General features: G+C 46.8%; 1 protein-coding gene across 28 annotated transcripts in view; it reads right to left on the bottom strand.

Moving 5' to 3' along the window:
* DTNB (dystrobrevin beta) overlaps positions 1-27,828 on the bottom strand; it is a 247,849-nt gene that overhangs the window by 11,044 nt on the left and 208,977 nt on the right. For 16 of the 28 annotated variants that reach the window (XM_021087742.1, XM_021087744.1, XM_021087745.1 and 13 more), the window contains one exon: positions 22,676-22,696. The exons of the other annotated variants lie outside the window; for them this stretch is intronic. In XM_021087742.1, the coding sequence (XP_020943401.1) occupies positions 22,676-22,696 (21 nt within the window). The remainder of the gene's footprint in view (positions 1-22,675; positions 22,697-27,828) is intronic. 28 annotated transcript variants of the gene reach the window in all.

The following is a 27,828-nucleotide window of genomic DNA, read 5'->3' as shown; positions in this document are numbered from 1 at the left end:
GACACACGTTTAGGAGAAACTGAACTTCCCTTGTGAAGGCTCTGCTGTAGTTTTGGAGAAAGCTTGGAGCAATGGGGTAAAATTTAAGCCCTCCAGAGAAAGATGCTTGCTGAGATTTGGGCTCTGCTGCTTTTTAGAGAAAGGGCAGCAGAGGGTGGCATAGAGTCTGGGGTTTTATTTGGAAGCAAAATGGGGAAAATATAAACCAAAGTGCAAATAAGCTCAAAGGAAGATAATTATCTTGTGGGATCTGGCTCAGAACTTCCATACACCAACAGAATCCTCCCCCAACAGGCTGACAGGCTGTGTGTAAAAGCCTCAGCTCACAGCTTCACCCAGGGTGAGTGCTGGGCCAAATGGAAATGGTCTGTTCTCCATCAGTCTTTTTTTTTTTTTTTGCTTTTTAGGGCCGCACCTACAGCATATGGACGTTCCCAGTCTAGGGGTCAAATCAGAGCTACAGCTGCCGGCCTACACCACAGCACCGCAACGCAGGATCTGAACTGCGTCTGCGACCTACACCACAGCTCATGGCAACGCCAGATCCTTAACCCATTGAGCGAGGTCAGGGATGGAATTCGCAACCTCATGGTTCGTAGTCGGATTTGTTTCTGTTGCACCACGACAGGAACTCCTATTCTCCATCGTTCTTGATTGATTTGTATGATGTGCATGTGTGTATGTGTGTGTTGTAATTTGAGAAATTTAAAAAATAGAGAAAACTTTAAAATAGAACATAATTGGGAGTTCCGTTGTGGCTCAGCAGGTTATGAACTTGACTAGTATCCATGAAGATGCCAGTTCAATCCCTGGCCTTGCTCAGTGGGTTAAGGATCCAGTGTTATGGTGAGCTGTGGTGTGGGTCACAGACTTGGCTTGGATCTGGCATGGCTGTGGCTGTGGTGTAGGCCAGCAGCTGCAGCTCTGATTCAACCCCTAGCCTGGGAACTTCCATGTGCCACAGATGGGGCCCTAACAAGCCAAAAAAAAAAAAAAAAAAGTTGAACATAATAGACCACTCACACTGGTAACTGTTACCATTGTGTCGAATTTATCTCAACCTGAAAACACTGCAGATAAGTCTGAAGACCACTCGGACTACCAGTTTTATCAAAGATTTGGATGTGAAACTTTTTACCTATGAGTTTATATGAAATTATGAGTAATATATGACATTTCATGCTTTCAAATTTTACATGACTGGGGTATCATACTGCACATATCATCTTGCGATTTGCTTTCATCACCTGACATACTTTTTGAGATCCTTCCATGATGCAGATAAATATGAACTTAGATCCTTACCTCACATTGTATACAAAAAACAACGTAAAGTGGATTATATCAAATATAAGAACAAAACTACAAACTGAGAAACTTAGACAATGACTTTTTAGATAATAGCCCACAAGATAATTATCTTCCTTTGAGCTTATTTGCACTTTGGTTTATATCTTCCCCATTTTGCTTCCAATAAAACCCCAGTCTCTATGCCACCCTCTGCTGCCCTTTCTCTAAAAAGCAGTACAGCTGGAAAGTATATACTACAAAAGCAAAACATATAAATTGAACTTCATCAAAATTAAAAACTTTCTTCAAAGGTCACCTTTAAGAAAGTGCAAAAAACTTAGTGGATGGGAAAATTTTTTGCAAATCATCTATTTGATAAGGTCCTTATATCTAGAATATATAAAGAGCTATTACACTCAGCAAGTGAAGGACAGGCAACCTAATTTAAAAATAGGAAAAGGATCTGAATAGACATTTCTCCAAAGAAGATAAACCAGTGTCCAATAAGCACATGAACAGATGCTTGATACTATCAGCCATTAGGGAAAGGCAGATCCAAACTGCAACGCTACACAACTTCATACCCATCAGGATGGCTACGATAAAAAAGACAGATAATATAACAAGTACTGCCAAGGATGGGGAGAAATTGGAACCCTCGTAAGTAGATGTATATAATGCAAAAAGTGCAGCTGCTTTAAAAAATAGTCTGGCACTTATCAAAAGGTTAAACACTGAGTAACATATAACACAATTCCACTCCTACATGTATATACCTGAGATAAATGAAAACATACGTACACACAAAAACTTGTATACAAGTGTTCACTGCAGCATTATATATAATAGCCAAAAAGTGAAAACAAATCCAAATGTCCAACTGATGAATGATTTAAATATATTCATATATATGGAGCTCCCGTTGCAGCTCAGCGGTTAACGAGTCTGACTAGCATCCGTGAGGATGCAGGTCTCATCCCTGGCGTCGTTCAGTGGGTTAAGGATCCAGCACTGCTGTGGCAGTGGTGTAGGCTGGCGGCTACAGCTCTGATGGGACCCCTAGCCTGGGAACCTCCATATCCTGTGAGTGCGGCCCTAAAAAGCAAAAAAAAAAACCCCAAAAAACAAAAAAAAAAAACCAAAACAAAAACCCAAACAAACGACAACAAACCCCCACAACCTCAATATATTTATGTATATATTTCATTCTTATTTATAATAATGGAATGTGATTAAGCAATAAAAAGGAATGAAGTACTGATACATGTTACAACATGGATGAATCCTGAAAATATTATGCTGAACGAAAGAAGAAGCCAGATACAAACAACTGCCTACTGTTTGACTCCATTTATATGAAATATTCAGAACAAGTAAATCCATACAGACAGAAAGTCAATTAGTGGTGTCTGGGGCTGCAGGGCTTGGGGGGAAGGAGGACTGAGGGCTAATGGGTATGGGGTTCTTTTTGGGGTTGATGAAATGCTCTACAACTGATTAGGGTGATGGTTGCACAGCTCTGTAACTGTATTAAAAATCATCGACCCGCACTTTAAAAGGGTGAATTGTATGGTATATGAATTATATCTCCATAGAACGACTATAAAAAAGACACCACTAAGAAAAATAAAATAAGCCACAGACTGAGCAAAAATACTTGCCACTTATTTCTGATAAAGAAATTGTGGATCTCCAGCAGGATCTTTTTGATTTGACACCAAAAGCAAAGGCGACAAAAGCAAAATAATGTGGGACCCCTAAAAACTAAAAAGCTTCTGTCCAGCAAAAGAAACTATCAATAGAATGCAAAGGCGACCGAGCGAGCGAGTAGGAGAGACTATGTGCAGGTCATGTGTGTGATAAGGAGTTAATGGCTACACTATCTGAAGAACTCACACAACTCCGTCGTGAAAAAAAGCAGCCTGGTTAAAAAATGGGCAAACTGAATAGACATTCTCCCAAGGAAGACACCCAAGCGGCCCACAGGTATACATGAAGAGGTGCTCAACAGCACGAGCCGCCAGGGAAACCAAACCCACATGAGCCACCACCTCACATCTGCTCAGACGGTCGTCATCAAAAAGACAAAGGGTAACAAGTGCTGGCGGAGACACGGAGAAGCGGGAACATGTGGGCACTGCCGGTGGAAATGGAAACTGGAGCAGCCCGCAGGCAAAACAGTAGGGAGGGTCCTCGGAAAACGAAAAAGAGAACTACCACGTGATCCAGCAAGCCCACTTCTCGGTACGAATCCCAAGACAGCGGAAACAGAATCTTCAAGAGCCATCTGAACTCCCGTGTCCCCTGGTTCACTGTGGCGCTAGTCACAATAGCGAGGATACGGAAATACCCCAAGTGCCCGTCGAGAGACGAATGGATGAAGAAGACGTGGTACATATGCACAGAGGAATATTATTCAGCCATGGGAAAGAGGAAGATCCTGCTGTGTTATTTATAAACAAAGACAAATACTGCACAGTATCATCTATATATGGAATTAAAAAAAAAAGAGCCAAACTCAGAAACTGAGAGTAGAAAAAGCAGTTGCCGGGGGCTGAAGGGTGGGGGAAACAGGGAGAGCTGGGAAAAGTGTAAACTTTCAGCAATAAGATGAGGTCTGAGGATCTAATGTGACCTGGTGACTAGAGTTGGCAACACACTGTCGTAAAAGCACTACAATGAATACCTGAAATATCTTACCACTTTATATGTCAATTATACTTCAGTTAAGCTGAAATACAACCAGAACAAACTATGTGTCTAGAACCTAGAAAGAGTTCTTGTAACTGAATAAGAAAACAGACAACCCACTTACAAAACAGGCAAAGACTCAAATGAAATAAGATGTACCAACGGGCTAAAAATCACATGAAAAATGCTCAACTTATGTACTCATTAGGGAAATGAAAACTGAAATCACAAAGAGATGCCACTCACCCACTGAATTAGCTACAATCAAAAATGCTAACAAGGGGGAGTTCCTGTCATGGGTCAGTGGAAATGAATCTGACTGGCATCCTTGAGGGTGCAGGTTCTATCCCTGGCCTCGATCAGTGGGTTAAGGATCCGGTGTTGCCATGATCTGTGGTGTAGGTTGCAGATGTGGCTTGGATCCGTTGCTGTGGCTGTGGCTGTGGTGTATTTGACCCCTAGCCTGGGAATGTCCATATGCCATGGGTGTTGCCCTAAAAAGACCAAAAAAAAAAAAAAAAAACCTAACAAGGATGTGGAAACAGAAACCCTTGTACATTGCTGATGGGACTGTAAAATGGTACAACTACTTTGGAAAACAGTTTTAGCAGTTTCTTAAAATATTAAGTGTAAACTTACCACATGACCCACAATTTCATTCCTGAGTATGTACCCAAGAGAAATACAAACATATGCCCATCTAAAACTTGTACACAAATATTTATTAGCAACAGTTTATTTACTTTTTTTTTTTTTTTTTTTTGCTTTTTAGGGCCCCACCCACAGCACCTGGAAGTTCCCAGGCTAGGGGTCAAATTGGAGCTGCAGCTGCCAGCCTACACCACAGCCAGAGCAACGCCAGATCAAAGCCGCATCTGCGACCTTCACCACAGCTCACCTCCACACCAGATCCTCAACCCGATGAGTAGAGCCAGAGATCGAACCCATGTCCTCATAGATACTAGCTGGGTTCCTTACCACTGAGCCACGACAGGAACGCCCCCAATAGTTGAAAGTAGAAATAACCCTAAAGTCAATTGACTGCTGAATAAATTAACAAAACGTGATTATTCTGAAGACTACAAAATCTTTTTGCTGTTTTTACTACTAACTTTTATAACCATTTTCCATTGATAATTCAACATGTTCTATCTCGTGAAACATTCTGTGTTTGTCAGTGGCTTTAAAACTTTTTTTTTTTTTTTTTTTTTGGCTGTGTCTGTGGCATGTGGAAATTCCTGGGCAGGGGACTGAACCTACGCCACAGCAGTGACCTGAGCCTCTGCTGTGTCAATGCGGATCCTTAACCCACTCTACACAAGGGAACTCGTAAAACATTTATTATTATTTACTCTTTCAGGGTATATCTTTTTCTTCCCAACTAGTTTATAAACAACTCAGGAAGTCCTGTTTTGGCTAAATAAAATGATTACATATTAATCATTGTATTTAAGCAAACCTTCACTTTTTTTTTTTTTTGGTCTTTTTAGGGTCGCAACCGTGGCCTATGGAGGTTCCCAGGCCAGAGGTCCAATGGAATCGTAGCCGCTGGGCAACCACAGCCACAGCAACGTGGGATCCAAGCCACATCTGCAACCTACACCACAGCTCACCGCAACGCCAGATCCTTGACCCAGCGAGTGAGGCCAGGGATCAAACCCACATCCTCATGGATGCTAGTCGAGTTCGCTGACCGCTGAGCCACGATGGAAATTCCCAAGCTTCACCTTTTACTCTATCATTATTACCACCCTCTGGTTTTTGGCCATTTTTATGGGAGAAGGGGTGAATAATAAAGCATAAAATTCATTCCAGTTTGGAAAGGCTTATGAGCAGGCGGCCAGTAAGGAAGGTGCTTATTGCAGTTTCAGCCCCAATCCAAACTAGATAAGGAAGCTGGGAAAGAGGTGAGAGAATGTGCAGAGAAGGCAGGAAAGTCTGATGCAGACGCCTGGCTCTGCAGGGAAGTCATGAGCCAGCGGTTTGGGATGCAGGAGATAACAGAAGGGGCCTTTCCTGGGCCTTCCCAGGGCTGAGGGGAACCGAATAAAGGCTGCCTCTTGGGTTGCCTGGGCAGCCTCAAGGGAGGACCCCCAGCAGCCAATGACTCACCACAGTCTGATACCACAGGCCCAAAGGCGTCTGTCAATCACAGAGGAGCTGAAGACTCGGGGAAGTCGGGGTGGACCTTGGCTGCTGGGGGAGTCAGGAGCCCAGATGCCTCAGCCATGGAATGGGAGTGCCACCTGCGAGAATCAGCCCTGGCCACAGGCGAAGGACATGATGACCTCAGCACAGATTGACTTGGAGCTGTGGACGCTCTTCACTGATGCTACAAGCACCCAGCCTAGTCCCCAAGGTGTTGCACTCGTTTGGGCTGCAGGAAGGGGAAGAAGAATCTCTGAGGTAACTGGCTTCAGAGTTTGCCTAGAAACGCCCGGTTCGGGCAGGGAGTGCTCAGGAGGGAAGTTAAGGCCAGCTAAAGATTTTTTTTTTTTTTTTTGCCTCAGTATGTGGCCTGTGAAATTCAAATTCACTTCACTGTATGACAGTTATTTGTCATCGCCTCAGAGGGCCAACCCAGCATTAAGCACGTGGCAAATACTCAATAAATCTCCTCGGTGAGACTGAGGCCAGGCACTGATGCCTGAAGACTGAACACCTGAGTGGTGAGAGCGGAGATGAACAAATAGGTTGCTTTTTAGGAACACAAGACTGAACCTTTTTATTGTAATAGGAAAATGCAAATATTTTAACAGGAAAATGACGCTGGGCGAGGAGGCAAGAGGATGGACAGGGGTGGACAGCACATGTGGCTAAAACTCCAGGATGAGGAAATGAAACCGACTGCCCACCAGCAGCTTGAAAATAATCAGACCCCCGTCCTGGGATCCCTGCCCAGGACATGCCTTCAGAGGAAGACACAAACCAGACTGCTGACGCTGTTTTTTGTTCAGAGCAGTAGAGAGAGAAGAGCTCAGACCACTGCGAAGGGATCTCAATTTCCCCAGCGATCGCAAACGTTAGCCCTTGGCTTTAGGATCATGTTGGATTAAAACAATGCTAGGGCAGAGCTGTCAGGAGCCCTGGGAGAATTCTGGGTCCCTCGGAGCAAGGCTGCTTTGGCATCCTGGTGGGTCAGTGAATCCCACCAGGGCCCTGAGAAGAGGCGAAGGTCACAGGCAGCCTGTACGCGTGTACACCAGCCAGGCTGGGCGGAGGGGCGGGAAGGCCTGGAGCCAGGCCGACCTGGGCTGAAGTATACACTGGTGCAAGGACGGTCAACTGGCACTGCTCCTGGGCGGTTCAGACACCAACAGAAGGCCTGGCAGCAGTCCTTTCAATGCCCTGGAAGGGGCGCTGCCGCCTCTGAGTGGTCTGACCCGCTCCCACCAGCCTTCCCGCTGTCAGCCTCACTGTCACCTCCTCGGAACCCTGGACGGCAGTGGTGGCGCCTCTCAAGTGTATCTTCCCACGTGCAAAGGCTTAAGAAGTATCTGTTAAGTGACAATGAGGGGGATCGAGTTTCTGACCCTTTCCCTGTGTAACGGAAGGTGGGAACACGGCCAGAGTGGGCGGCGCTCTCCGGGGAGGACGAAGTCTACTGTCGTCAATAAAGCTTTATGTGAGATCCTTTCACCAGGCCACCAAATGTGGCGGCCGACTGAGGAGGCCTCCAGGGACACCCTCCCTCCCTGGAGCCGCCCTCGTGTGGAATCCCCTCCCCCGAATGTGGGGCGGGCGTGGTGACTGCTTCTGGGGACCAGGCCAATGGGCCGCCCCTTCGGAGATCAGTTCATAAAAGACCGTGACGTCTGTCTCGTCCACACACGCCCTCTCGCTCTCTCCCCTGGTCACGCTAACGAAGCCGGCTGCCACCTTGAGAGCCGCCCCGCGGAGAGGCCCACGAGGCAAGAAGCTGAGGGTGGCTTGCGGGGTCCCAGCCGGCACCGAGCGGAGGCCTCTCAGTCCAACAACTCACGAGGAGTCCTGTCAACAACGATGTGATCTGTTGAGCCCTGAGGTGACTGTAAGCTTGTAAGGAGCCCTGAGCCTCGGCTTGTGAGGAGCCAGCTCAACAGCGCCTGGATTCCTGACCCACAGACGCTATGAGGTAAAATGTGTTCTTCTAGGGAGTTCCCATTGTGGTTCAGCAGGTTACGAACCCAACTAGTATCCATGAGGATGTGGGTTCGATCCCTGGCCTTACTCAGTGGGTTAAGGATCCAGTGTGGCCGTGATCTGTGGTGTAGGCTGCAGACGAGGCTTGGATCCCAAGTTGCTGTGGCTGTAGCTCTGATTCCACCCCTGGCCTGGGAACTTCCATATGCAGCAGGTGTGGCTCTAAAAAGCAAAAAAAATATAAAAACAATAAAAAAGTAATTTAAATTAAGTTTGTTCTTCTAAGCCATTAAGGTTTGGGGCAAGTTGTTACGTAGCAGATCCTCAGCCCACTAAGCAAGGCCAGGGATTAAACCCAGATAATCACAGACACTATGTCAGGTTCCTAACCCACTGGGCCACAGTGGGAACTCCTGGGTTTTTCTTTCAACCATGAGGCACACAGATTTTAATTTTGCTGGGGTTCGGGAGTTCCCGTAGTGGCTCAGCGGAAACAAATCTGACTAGTATCGATCCCTGGCCTTGCTCAGTGGGTTAAGGATCCGGCGTTGCCTGAGCTGTGGTGTAGGTCACAGACGTGGCTCAGATATGGAGTTGCTGTGGCTGTGGCGCAGGCTAGCAGCTACAGCTCTGAGTTGACCCCTAGCCTGGGAACCTCCATATGCTTTGGCTGTAGCCCTACAAAGACAAAAAAAAATTTTTTTTCCTGGGGTTCGGTCTCATTTACAAACTGAGCAGCAGCATCAACTAGAAGACGTGCCAAGTATTTTTCAGTTGTAAAATCCCTTGATTCTGTGACCTTCACCCATCTATGACCTTTGCCAGGTGACCTCATCTCAGAAACGCCAGGTCATCAAGGCTCTGCTTTGGTCTCACCACACTGTCAGCCGAGGGTCCTCCTCCGAGGGCTCTCGGCAGCCAGCTCAGGGTCCCAGAAGGCACGTTCTGCTCCTAACTTAGCTTTGGCACGAGTGGAGTCAACCCCAGCGATGCTGCCTGGAAGGAGGCGCAGGGAACAGGCTGCTGAGGCAGAGGGTGGGGCTGTCCTCTAATTACCCAAGTCCAGACGGGAGCGTGGGGCGCTCACCCTGCTGGGGGAGAGCCCTGCACACAGTGCACTTCTGGCACTTGAACCCGGCTGCTGCGGCCTGCTCGTCCCCTGGCCCCCGATAGGTGTGATGAGTCTGCGCCGGACAGTCGTGCTGAAGTCAGTGCAGTCGGGGGCACTGCACTGAGTGACTGCACCTCGTCTCAAGGCCCAGAGGGGCTGTGGGCTGAGGCAGGCCCTCCCCGTGCAGAGGTGAGCACAGCCCTCAGAGCAACCGCCTAGATTCAGTCGCGCAGGAGGGGGCTGGGGGAGCACTGCCCTTGGAACCTAGGGTTGACGGGAACCTGAGACTCACGCGGGAATCAGCAGGGGTGGGAGGACAGTCAGGTGGCTCTGGGAAGGGGGGATAAGCCGTCCACTGAGGGGAGAAGCAATCGCACGCCTCTGGGCTCTCAGATGCCGGGAGAGGGCAGGGGAAGCGTCACCACGCGCCCCTCGGTGTTTTAAGGTTTCCTGGTGCAAGGACAGAGGGACCTTGCTGTCCTACAGCCTACAACAAAGGCCTGAACACAGCACAGGCCAGTCACGTGTCTCACCAGCAACTAAGCACAATAATTGCCCTGTAACTCAGGTTCTCTGAATACAGAGGTCTCTTGTAGTTGGAAACAATTCTGCTCAAAAGACAGAACTAGAGAAATGTCACAGTCTGAGAAGCTCTCTCGTCTGCTGGCGCTTCCGCTTCTTCTACATCATCAAAGACTTAGAACCTGAGAAATCCATGTATCCTGTTCCAAGAAACAGCTTGGAAGTTATGCTGATAGTTTCAGAGGGTTTGTGACTCCAGGAAAACAGCCTGTGTTTCCCTCTGACATTCATTTGTATCTGAGGAGACGGAGGCCTAGAGACATCACAAGGTTGCAAATAAATGAGCAGCGAGGCTCAGATGGGTACCTGAGTCTTCTCATTGCCTTAACCTGCTGCGAGAGCCCTGAGCACGCTGGGATCCCAGCACCACGTTCCTGACGTCGGAAGGAACACGGATCCGTCGGGACTGTCACTGCCGAGGTCAACTGAGGTCTTCGATAGGAACATACAATCATTTCCAACGCGAGCGAGAAACGTGGAAAAGGAGAAAACGGCGATTCCGACTTAGTCTTTTGTCTAGAGTACAAATCTAATACTGGAGCCAACACAGGTACCGAGTGTGCCAGAGAAGGTGACTTGAGGACACTGCGAGCAGAGGCGGGGACTCTGGCAGGGAGAAAACGATAGACACTGTTCTTGGCCACTCAGCCATCCTCAGCAGGTGCCCGGCACACAGTACAGGCTCCATAAAAACCATTTCCTTCCCTTTTTTTCCCTTACGGAACAGGTATGAATTTTAAAAATCTCCTTGATACGCAAGTAATCAAGCCCAGAGAGGTTTATGGCAAAAAGCCTGATTTTGAGAGTCAATGCCCTTTCCGGAGCTCTGTCCACTGCATCCCCTCCACCCCCCCCCAACGAAAACTCAGAGCTAAGTGGTTATCATGGCAACAGAAGGAGACACTTTAGTCTCCATTTCTCTCTCTCTGACTCATGGACACCTGCCAGGTAGCAGATGGCCTGTGTGGACAATTACCTTCATTTTGCTGCTGTGTATTTAAATTAAACAAACTGGCCTCTTTGCTGTCGATTTTCAGAGCTCACTCAGAAACAACAACAACAACAACAACAAAACCCCAAGAAAACAATATTGGGAGAAAGAAACTGTGGTCTGAAATTAAAAAAAAAAAAGCACAACAAAAACCCACAGACTATTTTGAGCCGGCACTGGTAGTGGCTCTGCTGGCAAACATAGCTCCCATCACACGTGGAAGGAAAAGGAGAGGGAGAGGATTACCTGATGCTGCACAGTCTTTCCTGCTGCAAGGTTTGGAAGTAATTGCCCCACACAACAAGAGGCAAGGCTGCTGGGGGAGTTCCTGTTGTGGTGCAGCAGTCAAAAACCCGACTAGTATCCATGAGGACGTGGGTTTGATCCCTGGTCTCGCTCAGTGGGTTAAGGATCTGGCGTTGCTGTGAGCTGTGGTGTAAGTTGCAGACATGGTTCGGAACCTGTGATGCTGTGGCTGTGGTGTAGGCTGGCAGGTGCAGCTCTGATTAGACCCCTAGCCTGGGAACTTCCATATGTTGCGGTACGGCCCTAGAAAGGTTAAAAAAAAAAAAAGACTGCTGGGAGTCAGGCCCAGGGGTGGAGGCGAACACACAAGGAGAAGAGGTGGAGGAGAGAGAAAGCCAGCCATGTGGCACAGGACTGTGCATGGCAGCAGCTGTGGTTCCATCTGGGGTGAGTTAGAAACAGGTAAAGACTGTGCCTGGAGACCTCCCTTGCCCCGCAAAGTGTCCTGCAAGCTTAAGTGCAAGTTCGCTTTTAAGGATGAACTTGGCTTCTAAACACTGGGGTGAAGGGCTAGAGAGCTTCACAGTGTCTCTCTTCTCTCACCACTGTTAGCACATTTATCTACTGTGTGTGTCAGCTGGGAAGGAGGGGGGCCGCCCAAAAGTCTGCCCCGAGGTTCCTCCACAGGGGGCTGACACCTGTCTGTTCCCACATCACTTCAGGAAACTCGGGGCTTACCCATGACCTGTCACTCCCTGCAGTGGCTTGTAGAATTAGCTGCTTTAATTTTTTGCTTTTTATGGCCACACCCGCAGCATATGGAGGTTCCCAGTCTAGGGGGTCAAATCGGAGCTACAGCCACAGCAACATCAGATCTGAGCTGTGTCTGCGACCTACACCACAGCTCACGGCAATGCTGGATCCTTAACCCACTCAGCGAGGCCTGGGATCGAACTCGCAACCTCATAGTTCCTAGTCAGGTTTGTTTCCACTGCGCCACGACGGGAACTCGGGAACTCCGGGTTAGCTGCTTTAGACGTGACACATGGATGGCAGCACTGCTGGGTGTTTTGTGACCACACTGTTGGCAATGGGTAGAAGGTCATGGTTCTCAGTCTTCGTCTTTCGGCCCCTATTTAAGTTAAATTATATAGAAGACAAAGCTTACCCACGGCCGGAAGAGGTGGGGGACAAGGTGTCTAACTATCTTTCTTAGTGGCAGGAGAAAAGAGATATTAAGTTCCTGAGACTGTCTCAAAAGAACAGTCTATTAAAACTCACCATAAACCCAAAGATCAAAAGAAAGTTGAAATTTAAACTTAGATAGGGAAGCTCATAAATTCCAAGACTAGAATTACCCTCTTTCTGTTTGTTTCTCCTGGTTTGCCCAGCTCTGTTTGAAAATGGTATCCCAGTAGTTCTCACTGCAGGATTTCAAAGCTAGTTCCCAGCAAAATGATCAGGGGTCTCCGCGAGGGAAAAATCCCTATAAAATAGATACTGAACACTCAGACTGCCGTTAGTGGCCCAAAGAGCACAGGATTCCAGGAGCCAGGAGCGGACGGTCATTAATTCAGACGTGGTCTTTATTCCATGATCAGGCAGGCAGCCAGAACCCGATCAACGTTATTCTAAAATTCAATGAGTCACATTTAAATGCTACTTGTAGGTAAGTAAGTAAAACGTGCATGGTGAGGGGTGGCACCCAATCCAGCACCCCCGCCCTTTGTCCACTCCCTGTGATAGGGTTAGACTCTAGGCTCTGTCGTCGGAGGGACCTGGTTTGGATTCCAGCTTTGCCATTTAGCAGCTGCGTGAACTTGGGGAACTTAGTGTCTCCTGGGCTCAGATTCTTCCTATGCAAAGAGGAGATGATAATATCTTCACAGGTCGGTGAAGATGTACATAAAACGCTCACATACCGGCTCAAGGGGCCATTACCTGCCGTGCTTCCACTTTGGAAGGTGCAAAGCCGGGGTACGAAGGGGCAAGGTCTCCACTGTCAGCAGGCTCACAGCCTCCTAGGCAGTTCAGCATGAACGTAGCTAGCAAGCAAAGAGGATGAAATCTGTGCCAGAGCAGAGGGACAAAGGAAAAGGAGCCCAGAGGCGAGAGGGTTGAACTCTGACCTTTTGGAACAGGGTGGTTTCAGAGAAGAGGTGGCATCTGAGCTTGTCTTGAGGGTATGATTTCAAAAGGCAGAAGAGGCTCGGGAAGGGCCGTCCAGGTGAGGAAAGGGCTCGGCAGAGGCGCCAGGAGAGGAGAGGCTGCGTGTGAGGGCACGCAGGAAGCACAGAAGATACAAGGTGGCAAGGAGGAGTAGGGGCCACAACCAGCCTGAATAAATGGTCATCGTTTATCGACGAGGCCACAGACGGGCAAACTGCAGCCCATGGCCAAATCCAGCTCGCCACCTGCTTTTTTATAGTCAGTGAGCTAAGACTGGCTTTTACATTTTTAAGCGGTTTTATTTTAAATGGTTATATAAGTCTTTATATAATATCTTTGATTTGGTTCACAAAGCCTAAAATGTTTACTACCCAACCCTTTCAAGAAAAAGCTTGCCGACCCCTGCCACTGGCCACGGGAGAGGGAGCCAGCGAAGGCTTCCGGCGGTGGGTCTGGTCTGACTTAGGAACCTGGCCCTGGGGCAAAGTGAATGAGGGACTGAGAAGCAGGAGACAGGAGATGAGACCTATGTGGAGGCTTTTCCAATAGACTCGGTGACAGATGACAGAGGCTGGTTTGAAGAATGGTGACAGGAACAGAGAAGAGAGAGATGCAAGCAAGCTTTTGGAGAAAAAAACGGACCAGACCCTGACAACAGTGTGGGCAGGGCAGAGAGTGGGCACAGCGCATGCGTGGAGGGAGTGCTGGCAACGACGTGAACAGAAGCAGGACATGTGGACAAGGGGTGATTGGTGGGGGAAGGTGACTGGAAATCTTTGACCGTCCATTCCACGTCTAAACCTCAGAATAGGGGATACTGAGAAGCCTCCAGGACTCAGACTGGAATCACAGGGAAAGGTTCTCTGGGCCCAGGGCTGTGCTTCTTACCTGGGAATAATTTTACCTGCTAGGGCCCTGGTGGGGGGTAGGGTGGTGTGGGCATCACTGGAATTTAGCAGATGGAGGTCAAGGGACCTGTGAACATCCCACAATGCACATAACACCCCGCACCCAACCACCGCCACTGCCAAGGATGAAGACCTGACATTACTCTAATGTGACAGAGCTACAAGGCCCTCAAGAGGGTGGCCTCTCCAGGGCTTCTTTTCCCAGGTGGTGAGCTGCTGTGGCAGGAAGGGCAGGCCACCCACCAGGAGCCTCAGATGAGGTTAGAAATTTCAAGGGGCCCAAGAATAAACTCTGATAATCGTCTGAACACTTGGGGGATGTTCTGGGGGCAGCTACAGGCCTGAGAGTCTCCTAGACACTCTCTTGATTTCCTGAGGTCTGATGTGATTATACATCCTTGAAACGTGAGATGTGAAAGCAGTGAATGAATAGTGAATGTTACACGTATTTAAGTCAATCAGAATGCACACTTATGAAAGCACTGCAGGATTTATGGCTAGCCAGCTTTGCAGAGCAGCAGTGAGCTGGCATGGGTCTTAGTAAAGGTACCGCTGTAGCTGGAGTTAACTGTCTTTCTGCATCGCCTCTAATTTTGTAAAACGTGCCTCTGTATTTCCTTTTTCTCCTCTCTCTTTCTTTTTTTAAAGCACTGGGCATCTATACTACAGCTCCAAATGGGAATAATTCTACTTGCCAAATTATGATTAGCAGCAAATGGAGATGAGTGCAAAGGAGTCTATCATATCCTTCCGTAATATGTTTCTTTGGCTGAAACTAAGCAGATGTTCATTTCGGTGAAGGACTCTAGGCCAGGAAGTTCCCTACCTTGGCACTGCTGTTAATTTGGAACATCAGAACCCGCCTGAGGTCAGCTATATAAACCCGTAGAGATTGGTACAGCATCAGGATTCGAGGAAATGCCCACAGATGCTCTCCAAGTGGAGGCTCACAGGTCCAACTACATGCCAAGCGAGGATACTGAATGCGGTCTAACAGAAAGAGACGGTAGAGAATCTTCTCTTCCCACGGGAGGTGTGGCTCAGAATCCCAGAGATAAGCCAAAACAGAGGGCTTCAGGAAGTAGTTGATGTTGTCCTTAGGATGCGCTCTGTTGTTTGGAAAAGTGGGAGGTAGGAGGTCGGCATGAATAAACCCTGGGGAAGGAGCTGGTTAGAAAATCCAGACAATGAAGTGAGGGCCAGAGGGTTTCAAAGTCACAAAAGGAGACACCAGTCTCACGAAGCCAGGTGGATTTCTTAAGAACTTTCTTGGTTCAGAGGCTTTTCCCAATATACTGACTGGTATCAGTGATGAAAGGATCAAAGAATTGTGGATTGGAAGTTTATAGATGAGAAAACTGAGGTTTGTAAAGGTTATATACATGTTGAGATAGAAAAGAAATGAGCTTTTGTCAACACGGTTGGATGAGTGAGAGGAACAATTCATTCGCATGTAACTCAATGAGGGAGATTAAAGATTTAACGCCTCCTTCCTTTGAGGGGAAACCAATGCAGGGGAAGGTGGGGAGGTTGGACAAGACAGAATCTGTTTTTCAGAGCTGTCTACACGCTACCGTACTGCAAATCCCCTTTCCCAGGTTGCTGCTAACTTCCTTACTGTTAGATCTTTGCCTTATTGTCTTATTAACGCTCTCCTTGAAACTGCTTTTTTTATGAGAACCCACAATCCGAGCCCTCCACTCCTCTTTCTTCTGTTGTCTATTGTGGGTTTTCTCTAAGGCCCATGTTTATGGTTTCATCCTTAAATTGAAGACTTCCACAAGTGACACTGCTAATCTAGTTTTCCAACTAAATTTCCAGCTGCCTATCCCCAAATAGCTAATAAACTAGACAAAAAGCTTGACAGCCTGCCTATTCTTTGTAACACAGTATGTCCAAAACCAGACTAAAGTCCCTTTCCTGTATCCCATATCATCTCCCCAGTTTCACTTTTTCAGTCAATTTCCCAGGTTCTTGGGCTCCTAACCTAGAAGTCATGTTCCTTTCTGTTGATGCTTTTGCTGGGACTCAGACTGCAGTATTCTGGGGGTAGATACGGTGTCCTAGGAATTCGTCTTCATCCAGGGGAAGGTGAATTTCTCCAGCTTGAGGTATAGCGACTTTCCCTAGAGACCCTGGTGCCTAGATCTCATATGTCACATGCACTCTGGTCAAGAGAGGAAAACAGAGAAATACAGTACAGGAGGAGAAAAAAACCAAGCAGGTGAGGAAATCCCTCAGGTTGTGACTCAGAATGATTTAAAATACTGGGGGTGCTGCAAAGACCCAAAAGCTACCCCCACCCCACATATCCTCAGACTATAAACTCCCTAGAGTGTTTACAGAGTTGGGGGAATAAAATGCAAGTACCTACTTTTTTTTTTGTTTTGTTTTGTCTTTTTCTAGGGCCACACCCATGGTATATGGAGGTTTCCAGGCTAGGGGTGGAATCAGAGCTGTTGCTGCCAGCCAACACCACGGCCACAGCAATTCAGGATCTGAGCCGCGTCTGTGACCTACACCACAGCTCAGATCAACGCCAGATCCTTAACCCACTGAGCGAGGCCAGGGATTGAACCTGCAACCTCATGGTTCCTAGTCAGGTTCATTAACCACTGAGCCACAAAGGGAACTCCGAGTACCTATTTTTCAATATTGCAATGACATTTCCTCTTTTGGAGGAAACAAACAAACAAACAAACAAACAAAACCCCCCAACAAGGTACCAGGTCCCTATGGCGAGTTCAGGAGGCGAAACTGCTGAATGAGCACACTTTGTGGATTTTCGCAAGGCCATCCGTGGGCAGCCAGCTCTGGCAGAGAGTCTGTGTACACGGACCAGGACTGGGACCCAGGCTAAAGGCTAAGGGCACAGCCAGAGCAGCCTGCAAACTTGGGAGGGCGGCAGTGGTGCCTATGGCTCTAGCTGTTACTGACCTGGCTTGTGTTCTGTATACAAAGCATTGCGTCAATCATGAAATAAGTGTCATGCTCCTTGAGGGTGGGATTTGTGCAGCTCTCTTTCTGTCCTCCAAAAGGCCAAGCTTCTTCACTGCTCACTTGAACATAGGAAGACAGGGCTGAAGACAAAAATAAATGGCAGTCCTCTCCTACCTTGCAGGAAGTAGACTCAAGACTTCTATTTCAGAGTATGATGGGAGCTCAGAAAACTTCAGCAAGGCATGCGGATCACTTTGCAAAGAGACTGTGTCCAAGGCCTAAGTGAACCAAGAGGGAACTGACCCCTGAACACAGCAAGGGGTTCACCAGTAGTCTCTTTAATGGACAAAGAGGAGCTTTTTATTTGTTGCGTACTTTTTTTTCTTTTAAATACTTTCTCTTAGACTTACGAAGTTAACATTCAGGAGGTCTGTCATGGGTCAGCCATGGCTGACTAAATACTGAGGGCCCTTCCTCTGGGGCATATTTGGTGAAGGTGTGGTCAGAGATGGGGGCTTCTGACAGCCAGCCCACACCATGCTTTCCTTGGTGTAGTTGTGGTGGGCTATTTGGTTCTGGAAATCAAAAATGGCAAGGGCCGAGTCCCATCTGACATCCTAACTGACTGAAGTAGAACACGAGGTCCCGAGTGTGGCCATGGTCTCTCGGTGGACTCACCAAGGCTCCTCTAATCACATAATCCTCAGAGAACCACCTATGTAACCCCTGGACCACCACCCTACTCCCCGGGTCAAGGCCACCCCTGTGGGAGCCCCCCATCCTTATACATCACTGTCTACAGTCTTTAACTCCAAGCTGCTTCTGTGACCTATGCCATAGCTTGTGGCAATGCTGGATCCTTAACCACTGAGCACTGAACCCACATCCTCATGGATAGTAGTTGCGATCTTTTTTTTAATCCCTGTCTTTTTAGAGCCACACCTGTGGCATATGGAGGTTCCCAGGCTGGGGGTTGAATCGGAGCTATAGCCACCAGTCTACACCACAGCCACAGCAAAGTCAGATCTGAGCTGTGTCTGCAACCTACACCACAGCTCACAGCAACGCTGGATCCTTAACCCGATAAGTGAGGCCAGGGATCAAACCTGCATCCTCATGGATACTACTCAGATTTGTTTCCGCTGAGCCACAAGGGGAATGCCACTAGTTAGGTTCTTAATCTGCTGAGCCACAACGGAAACTCCAAGTTTCAAACTTGATGATATTCTAACAGGCGAAATGTCTAAGGGAATACATCCTCATGAATAAACTGAACCCTTGCCTTGGGTAGCTCACTTTATTTGGTGTTAGCAATCCAGCAGTGAAATTTTATGGCATGTTGAGTCTCTGGGAAAAAAAATAAAACCCTAAGGTGTTCCTAGAATAAATTTGTACATTGAAATCCCCCCAGCCTAGGACTGTGACCTTGAGGGACTGGCCCGCAGTTCAACAGTAAACACCCTCAGCAGCAAGACCTCATCCATCTGCTGTTACTTTAATGCACCCCTCTGTAACCCTTTGTACCCCTGTGTAACACGCTGATAAATCCCATAACCACATTTCTGCTTCTGGGCACTGGGTTCTTACTCCACAATATTCAAAATACTTTCTTTTTTCCTTGTGTTTTTTGTTTTCATGCCTGTAGCATGTGGCAGTTTCTGGGCCAGGGAGTGAACTGATGCCACAGCAGTGACAACCCTGGATCCTTAACCTTCTGAGCCACCAGGGAACTCCCTCGAGATATTTTCAAATGGTATAAATAACTATGGATAATCCTGTATTTTATATATGATCTGTACTAAAACAAAAGAGGACGATTTACTCTACATAATCAGTATCTGTTCTTTAGATGGAAATAAAAATAGAGTTAATACTAATATATTAGTTTGGTCTTCCTATTTTTTGGATAATATTGTTTTTCTTTCTTTTGGTCATGCCTACAGCATGTGGAAATTCCTGGATCAGGGATCGAACTTGAGTCATAACCATAATCAGAGCCACAGCAGTGACAATGCCGGATCCTTAACCCACTGAGCCACCAGGGAGCTCTAGAAATTTGCTTTTCTGATTCTTTTTTATAAAGGATATTTCTGAACCATCATGTAGTCTCTTGAACAGATCTACCTATTATATGGGAGTACCTCAAGCAAAATTACTGCTATGTCCCTTACAATGAATAAACTTATGAATTCATACTGCTTTTAAGTCAAAATCTTATAAATTTGGTTAACACCAGTTTTCATTCAGCAACTACTTATTGACCGTCTGTCATGCAGTGGCCACTGGGCTAGTGCTAGGGGATGGAGTAGTTAAAAAGGCAGACTAGGGCCTTTAATTACAGTCTGACGATTATCATGGGCCTGATTAACCTGACTCAATCGACACAATCTAATTCCTGAGCCTGTTAAACTGCAGGGTACAGCGTGGGTCGAACAGTCACTCAATGAAGTCTTATCTGAAATAGCCAGGCAGTTGTGCCCTTAATTATAACCCTTGGATCTGAGAAAAGCGAGGGGGAAGGATGGGGGGAGGCAGCGAGGAAAGACAGAGGAGTTATCAGCGGAGGTACCAATGGCAGTGAAGCTCTGGAAAGGTGGCTGAGGCCGACGGTAGAACTGCAGCCTCAAAGTCACACTTATTACGCATTTCTCTCAAATTCCCCTAAAGCCAAAATAATCCCTGAAAGGGAATGAAGAAGGCAGACTGCATAAAAAGTCCCCTGTAATGGGTGTAATGGATGTATGGAGTCCGTGTGGGGAAGCAAGACTGGTAAATTCTTCTTTTAAAAAATCTTTTATAATTATTTTATGCCCCATATAGGGTAATACATTCTGATAGGGAAGAAATTAAACTACCCCAGCCAGAACCCAGGAGGAGGAAAGGGTTACGACTTAGCTCTGTGTTAAGTACCTCTTGGTGCCTCGCCCAGTAATGATACAGATTAAGGCAGAAGCTTGAGGTCTGGAGCTTCATGGTCTTTCCCCTTGTACACATTCAAAATGTTGCTGAACTACAGAAAGCCCAAATTTGAGCCTCACTGCTGAGCCTTAGGTGGGTCCAAATGAAACCTGTGATGTGGACAGAAGAGCTTCCTCCCTGTATCCACACGGCAGGACGTCCCGCCTCATACTATGGGGGGAAAGACGAGGAAAACATAATTTGGACCAGTTTGCGCTATGGATGGTCCCCTGGACAGTGAGGACTAGAACCTGAGCTCAAGGCCTTGGCTACGGAGAACTCCCAACACGCACACAAGTGGCTCATGAGTGGCCGGCGATCTGGGCCTAGCTTCTCATTTTGCCAGCTTCGAGGGGAGGATGGTCTCACACACAATCAGAGGCCCCTAGAATGAACTTGTAATTTAATCCCTGTCTGCTCAAGACCAGCTTTAAATTGACCTGAGAAATAATAGACCAGCAGTGACAATTTCTGGTTCTTGGATTACACTGTAATCTATAAAATTTTTTAAAAATTAAGTACTGGAGTTCCCTGGTGGCTCAGCGAGTTAAGGACCTGATATTGTCACTGCTGTGGCTCTGATTACAGCTGTGGCATAGGTTTGATCAATCCCTAGAATTCTGTATGCCACAGGAGCAGCACCCCCCCCAAAGTATCTATTGGCAGCCCTACTGCTGCCATAAAGAAATATCTTTAATGTCTGCCCTATTCTGGAAGGTGTGCTCGGGTGAGGTGTGGGATGCTCCCGATGACATGATTTGCTCTGAGCTGGCACATTTAGAGAAGGATCAGGAGAGGCTACTCTGGCTGGACTACTGGGGGAGGTTCCCAGCAAGTGGTTTTAGCTGTAAAGCACACCTCTGGGGTGCAGAGGGATGACAAAAAGGAGGGGGAGCCCTGGTGCCAGCAACTACAGGTGAGGTGATGCCCTGAGCTGTCGGAAGGGTGTGGTCACAGCAAGAGGATGAGACTGTCAAGGAAAAGAGTGGGAGAAGGAAGAACAGATGTTTTATTTCCCTCCCTCCAACACCATCTCGCTCATCCTCCTACTTGTGGTAGGCACCTGCCTCTCTATGTCTAAGCAACCTGGAGGACTGTGCTTTCCTGCCCCCACCTCAAGTTAGGTGTGGTCATGTGACTTGCTTTCGCCAAAGAAATGGAGTGGAAGTGATGTGTGTCACTTCCTTGCAGAAGCATTTAACGGCCGGGCTTGACTTTCTATCCAGGTCTTCTCCTGCTTTGCCCATGCGAATGTCCCTTGATGTGAAAGTGCCATAAGAGCAGAGTGATAAATTATGCATGAGTGAGGAAAAAACAAAACCAAAGAAAGACAAAAATAAACACACTTTGTTTACATTAAGGCCAATGAGACCTCTGGGTCACTCTCCTACCCTGACTTCACACTCTCTCTTCTTCCCTCTTTTTTTTTTTTTTTTTGGCCATTTCTAGGGCTGCATCCTCGGCATATGGAGGGTCCCAGGCTAGGAGTCTAATAGGAGCTGTAGCCGCCGGCCTACGCCAGAACCACAGCAACACAGGATCTGAGCCACGTCTGCGACCCACACCACAGCTCACGGCAACGCCAGATCCTTAACCCACTGAGCAAGGCCAGGGATCGAACCCGCAACCTCATGGTTCCTAGTTGGATTCGTTAACCACTGAGCCATGAAAGGAACTCCTTCTTCCCTCTTTCTGACAGCCTCTCTGTCTTGCCTTGCCTCCTCCCTCATTACCCATCTCTTCCTTTCTTCTCCCTTTACCCTCTGATTCCACTGCTCTCCTAACTGGAAATAACAGTAAATAGGATGTCTCATAGTCCTCTTCTTAATTTGTTTTTTGAACAAGAAATGACGCATTTCTTATTTCTCTCTTTAAGAAAAAAGCCCTGAGGTAAAAATCAGCTTTAGCGTGTATTAAAAAAAAAAAATGCATGCTTTGAAAACCTTATTATGTTATGTAAACATATGGTGTTACTATTGTGGGTAGGCCCTCAACTGATTTTCCTGTGTGGGTTAGTGGCTATCAGGAAAAATAAAAACAAACAAACTGTTCCTAAATACCATGCAGCTCAGAAAAACCAGAGCTCCCTCTGGAGTAGGTTCTGGACAGGAAATCACTTACAGCCTAACGAGTCCCTTAGTTTTCACCGGTAACTCTGTTAAGAAGGCTCCTGGAGCTGGAGCATCCAGAAGCCCGTTCAAGGCTAAAAGAACATCTAAAGTTCTCAAAAGAACTACTCATTTTTATGCACAGTCTTTTATGACACAGTATTTAGCCATGAGGTTCCCGTGACCACAATGCAAGTTGTTTCAAGCAATTAAAGTTGCTGTAATCCTGAAGCAGCACAAAAGGTAAGTGCAGAAAATGCAACTGTAGCCTGGCTCGTCATGCACATTTAAGGAAACACAAGTGATGTGTACTGCGAAAACAAATTCAACAAGCTCTGATTTCAAATAAGAACATGCTCTACTAGGTGAACATGATGTGGCTTTTTAGGCCATTTTACACCACCATGGCGAGAACTGCCGAGGATTTTACACATAACCAATGCTGCAGAGATGATGCTGGTGCAGGGAGGAGAGGAGAAGGTATGGAACAGTTAAATGAGGGACAGAAGAACATGCAAAAGGAGCACGAGTCAGGTGGAGGATTCTGAAGTTCACTTACTGCCTGCTTTTGCTCTTCCTCCTAGAGGTGTTGAAGACGAAAAAAAGGCAGAGGGAAAAAGGAGAGAAATTAATGCCCATCACCACAAACATTTGGAAAAAAGCGATAGAAAAAGGCAAACCAGGCCAGGCCCACAGGTCCAGAGAGCTAAGGGCCTGACCGTCAGAGCATCATCAGTTGGACAGAAAATGAACAGCCTCTGCCCCATCCAGTTCTTTAAACGCTAACCTCGAGAGTTAGAAGGAAAGAACCTTATAAACCATCTAGACCAACTTCCCCTTTTACACATGAAAAAGGCCGAGAGCTTGACTTGCCCAAGGTCACATCACTATTTAGGGTGAACTGAAAGAAGCAGCTCAACCATGACTCAAAAGTCCAATGACCATTCCACTTCATCATTCACAACCACCACGTGCGTCTAGGTACACTTCTCTACGCCAGTGGTTCTCAACGTGTGGAACACAGACCAGCAGCATCAGCTGGAAACTTGTCAGAGATGCAAACTTTGCCCCCTGCCCATGTCATCAAAACTCCTGGGGTGGCGGCAGGGCTGTTTCACGAGACTTTCAGCTGATGCTGAATCCTCCTGGTCTGAGAACCACTGCTCTTAAGAACTTCCTGGAAACTGGCAATTCCGGTGGACCCAGATTCTCTTGTGTAGTTCCTTCTCTTCCACTTTTGGAGCATTGGGGCTGCTTTGCGGTTCGTGTCAAGGACGCACATGGATCCCCACCCCCCAATAAACTGGACACTGCCTCAAGGCCCTAAGAGGCTTTTCAAAAAGAATTTTCCCCCTCAGTCAGTGTCTCATGGGTTGCACACAGGTTCATTCGGTATTCCTGATGCGTAAAGCACTGGAAACATGCAGGTAAGATAAGGAGTCTGGCTTTCAGAGCCTCACAGACACGGTGCTCAGAGCAGGCCCTTGCTAACTCTTGGCTCTCAGCATGCACCTTAGACATGGAGTACGAAGCACAGTGAAGATGAGATAAACACTTCTGAGTTCCTCTCTGCCAGTCCTATGCTTCTCAGCTACTCTTTTAACGGGTCTCTTGGCTTCCTTTTTCTGTGCCTCATCATGGGTAACGGTGGTCAGGAAGCCTCTGCTCTTTGCCCCAAATACACAAATCTCAAAGCTGCTGCAATGGTTCTATTTAAATTGGATCCATCTGTGCAGACTGTCTTTCCAGAACATGTGTGGAGGAAGTCTTGGGAATGGATGAGGGCTTCTCGGTCTGCAGATCCTGGGTGCATCGGCGAGAATGATTTCGGCAAAGGCAGGGGATTACTAAAGGGAGAGGGGAAGTAAGAACTTGGAGAAAGTAATTTTACTCCTGCAAGGGAGACACATGCACCAGGAATTAAGTGGGTACCAAGATGTCGCTTGAGGGGCCTCCAACTCAGCACCTGCAGATGTTCTTCATTATAAAGGCCACTGCTAGATGCCTGACCAAACCTAAAAGCACAGGCACCCAGGCAAAGAGGGCCCTACACTTTAGCTGAGTTACCTTGAGAAAGTTAGCATCTTGTGGTTTTTACATCAGGCATACATGGCTCCAGTTCGAGGGATCCGAATTTTACAGTTGGGAGGTAATCTCCCTGCCTAGCCAGGTTTCCCAGTGGGGCAGAACGCTTTTCTTCCATTCACTAGGCCAGGCAAACAGCCACAGAAGAGTTATCAAACAATTAAAATGTTTCTATTGCTGGCATTACATGTTGAAATGGAAATTGAGATGGGGTGAGGGTGGGGGGGCAGGGCAATCCTGACAAGCTGGAACTGCATTTGAGATCAGAAGACTAGAATGTCATTTCTTTTTTTATTTCATTTTATTTTATTTTATTTTATTTTATTTTATTTTTTGTCTTTTTGCTATTTCTTGGGCCGCTCCCGCGGCATATGGAGGTTCCCAGGCTAGGGGTCGAATCGGAGCTGTAGCCACCGGCCTACGCCAGACCCACAGCAACGAGGGATCCGAGCCGCGTCTGCGACCTACACCACAGCTCACAGCAACGCCGGACCCTTAACCCACTGAGCAAGGGCAGGGACCGAACCCGCAACCTCATGGTTCCTAGTCGGTAGAATGTCATTTCTTAGGACAGTTTTCTAAGACACCTCTGTATTTTCACTGTTCTCTCCAGGTCTGGCGTTGGAGACGACATTGCTCTGTTTGAGTGGAAGAGGGAAATTGAGAAAGGGACGTTTCATGTTTGCACACGTGGTGACTCTGCTGTACACAGTTTAGCCAATGACATAAAATCGTTATACGGTGCGACAGACACATATCAGGTTAGGATGGGAGCGTGGACAGGGCGGCGCTTTCAGGACTTGGAGGCCCCTTGTGTGCACTGGGATTGCAAGACGGTGGACTCTGACAAAACTCTTACTTAGGATGGTGCTGTGTAAGCCAAACTCACAAAAGTCAACCCTATAAAGCCTTGAAAGCTCTGTCAACACAGCAAATGGGACAGACATAAGGTCTTAGAACGCTGTTGTTATCAACTAGTTAGTTGGGGTCGGTAAACAGTGACTGATGGCAACCCAACTTGATTTAAAGGGGGTAATAATACCTTAATCATAACGTACAAATCTAGGGCTGTTCAAGTCACCTAAAAACACGAGAGACTCATCCACTTGGGGGGTATCTGGTTGGGTGGCCAAAGTAATGCCATGGTCGCCATAGTTACCTATAGTAAAAAATATACATTCAAAATCTCATTTGTGAATGAGGTTAAAATTCCAAACTACAGAATTCATCTGGTAAACGCATTTCAAAAGCAATACTGGAAAAAGGGAAAATGAGGCAGAAAAATATTAGAACATGATTTAGAAACTAAAATACCAACACATAACTACTTCTAGATTAAACAGGAAGTTGAAGGCAGAGGCTATCTATACACTCATTAATCAGGGGTAGAAATGTAAAGATACATTCTGAAACATGGGTATCTGACTGGCAGACTACGTTCTACCATTAGGAAAAATAGCAATAAGAAGCTTCCTGATATTCCTTGGTGACAGGGATTGAGTCTTAGTCACCATTAGACACCACATATCTGAACATGACTGAGGAATGCAATACTTTTTTTTTGTTAAATAAACGTATGATTAATTTTTAACCCTACCTTGTCCCCTCAAAAAGGTTTTAGATTTTTTGTTGAATAAATAATCAATGGTGATACTTCACATATATGCTTCTCTAACTTATCAATTTTCAAATAAATAGACAAAGTAAATAATATTTCACGGCAGCAATGAAATGAAAGTACTCCCTGTGAAATGGAAATTTTAAGTCATGAGTATCCCAGACCACGTGGCTCAACTGTCCATTTGACTAACTGCTTACAGCTGTTTTATGAGAGAATTAAATGCTAGTGAACTGAACGTCAATGAACGCAGAGCTCTCCTTTGAAATTAAAATTAGGATTCTAAGGGGTACTTTTATTATGGGTGGTGAAGATATTTTAAATAGGAGGAAAACACCTTTGAGATTTTAATAGAAGTCAGCAATTCCTAGGTATGACCTTTTAGGAATGCATATAATATACAAACTAAGATTACGTGGTAATCATTTTAGGAAGCTGGACATTAATAAAGGTCTGAGGCTTTCAACTGTGAATTCTTAATCAATGCATAAGAGGACAACATTCCCGGTTTCCGTCTGCAAGTTCTTCTGACCTTTCTGAATGACCTCAGACTGTCAGGTGGGCAAATGAAAAGGCATTTAAGGACTTGGTAGGGGATCCTACAAAACAGAGCAGTGGGGACCTGCTTATTTTACTGAAATTATAATTGTAAGACAACGGCTGGAAGTACAAAGAAACTCAGGGTTTGGGAACAGAGTGCCAGGCATCAGTTCATTCTGCTGGCCCTTGAATGCAAGTATCAGAAGTACAAGACAAGGTCACAGCATTGCACGTGGGGCTCCGAGCCAGGAACTCTAAGGAACGCTGAGGGCAACCAGCTGACGGGAAAGCTGACGTGACACTTAGGGGAAATGCATTCTGACTTCCCTTCAGTTTGCATAAACCTTTTTGCCTTTTACAAAAATCACCCCGGGTACCTTCCCAACTACGTCTGGGTAATACTTGAGAGCATCTTGCTGAAAGGGAAGTGAATCCCCCATGACCTTCTGTCCTACAGGTGGACTAGCCCAAAGGCAGGGCTTTCAAAGCCCCGCATGGCTCCAGATGTTACACAGGCCACATGTGTTTAAGTACATCTCTGCTATCTTGAGTGGGTGAGTAGGTTGCTTAGCGGGCTACTTGACAGCTATTAGAGGGATTTGGGCCAGGTTTTCTTTAAGCAAGACCCATTTAGATATGACATATTTCTTAGGAGAAAACCTGCTAAGAGGGTTAATAATATAGAAACATGCCCATACAAAACAACCCGAATACCTAGGACCAAAGCTAGAAAAAACTCAGCTCAAGACTAAAGTACGGGATTGTCTACTGGAAGCCAAAAGTCACTTTAAAACACACACACTCCATCTACCCACTAGCTTCATTACTAAAGGACTGGTTTAGAAGGAGAAAGGTGAAGAAAAGTCTTCAAGGTGATACCTTCCTGCTCTAGAGCCTTGTCACTTTGGGCCTAGGTGATTTCCTTAGCCTCCTATCACTCATTATCCTTTAGCTTCTCCTCGTCCTAAATGATTGGGTGTTTTTTGTTTTTGTTTTTAAGGTGGCACTCTCGGCATATGGAGGTTCCCAGGCTAGGGGTCGAATTGGAGCTGTAGCCACCAGCCTATGCCACAGCCACAGCAACCCCAGATCCGAACCATGTCTGTGACCTACACCATAGCTCATGGCAACACTGGATCCTGAACCCACTGAGTGGGGCCAGGGATCTAACCCGTGTCCTTGTGGATACTAATTGGGTTCATTACCACTGAACCACAGCAAGAACTCCAAAACGATTGTTTTCAAAACCTTTAAGGAAGCCACTTTGTCACAGGATTAAATCCACCTGCTCAGTTGGCTTTTGGGGTACCCCACACCTTGTGATTTCTACACTGGCCTCCAACTCTGTGTCACACCACGAACTACAGTGGTTTCACAGTATAGACACAGGACTCAGGACTCGACAGCGTGAACGTATGTGCCCTGGCACTGCTGCTACAGAGCTGGGCGAATAGTTCTGTTCAGTGCCA

This window comes from Sus scrofa, chromosome 3 (assembly GCF_000003025.6).
Source record: "Sus scrofa isolate TJ Tabasco breed Duroc chromosome 3, Sscrofa11.1, whole genome shotgun sequence".
In the NCBI taxonomy this organism is placed as follows: Eukaryota; Metazoa; Chordata; class Mammalia; order Artiodactyla; family Suidae; genus Sus; species Sus scrofa.
The sequence above is the reverse complement of the archived record's forward strand: the minus strand, read 5'-3'. Positions and strand labels throughout refer to the sequence as shown.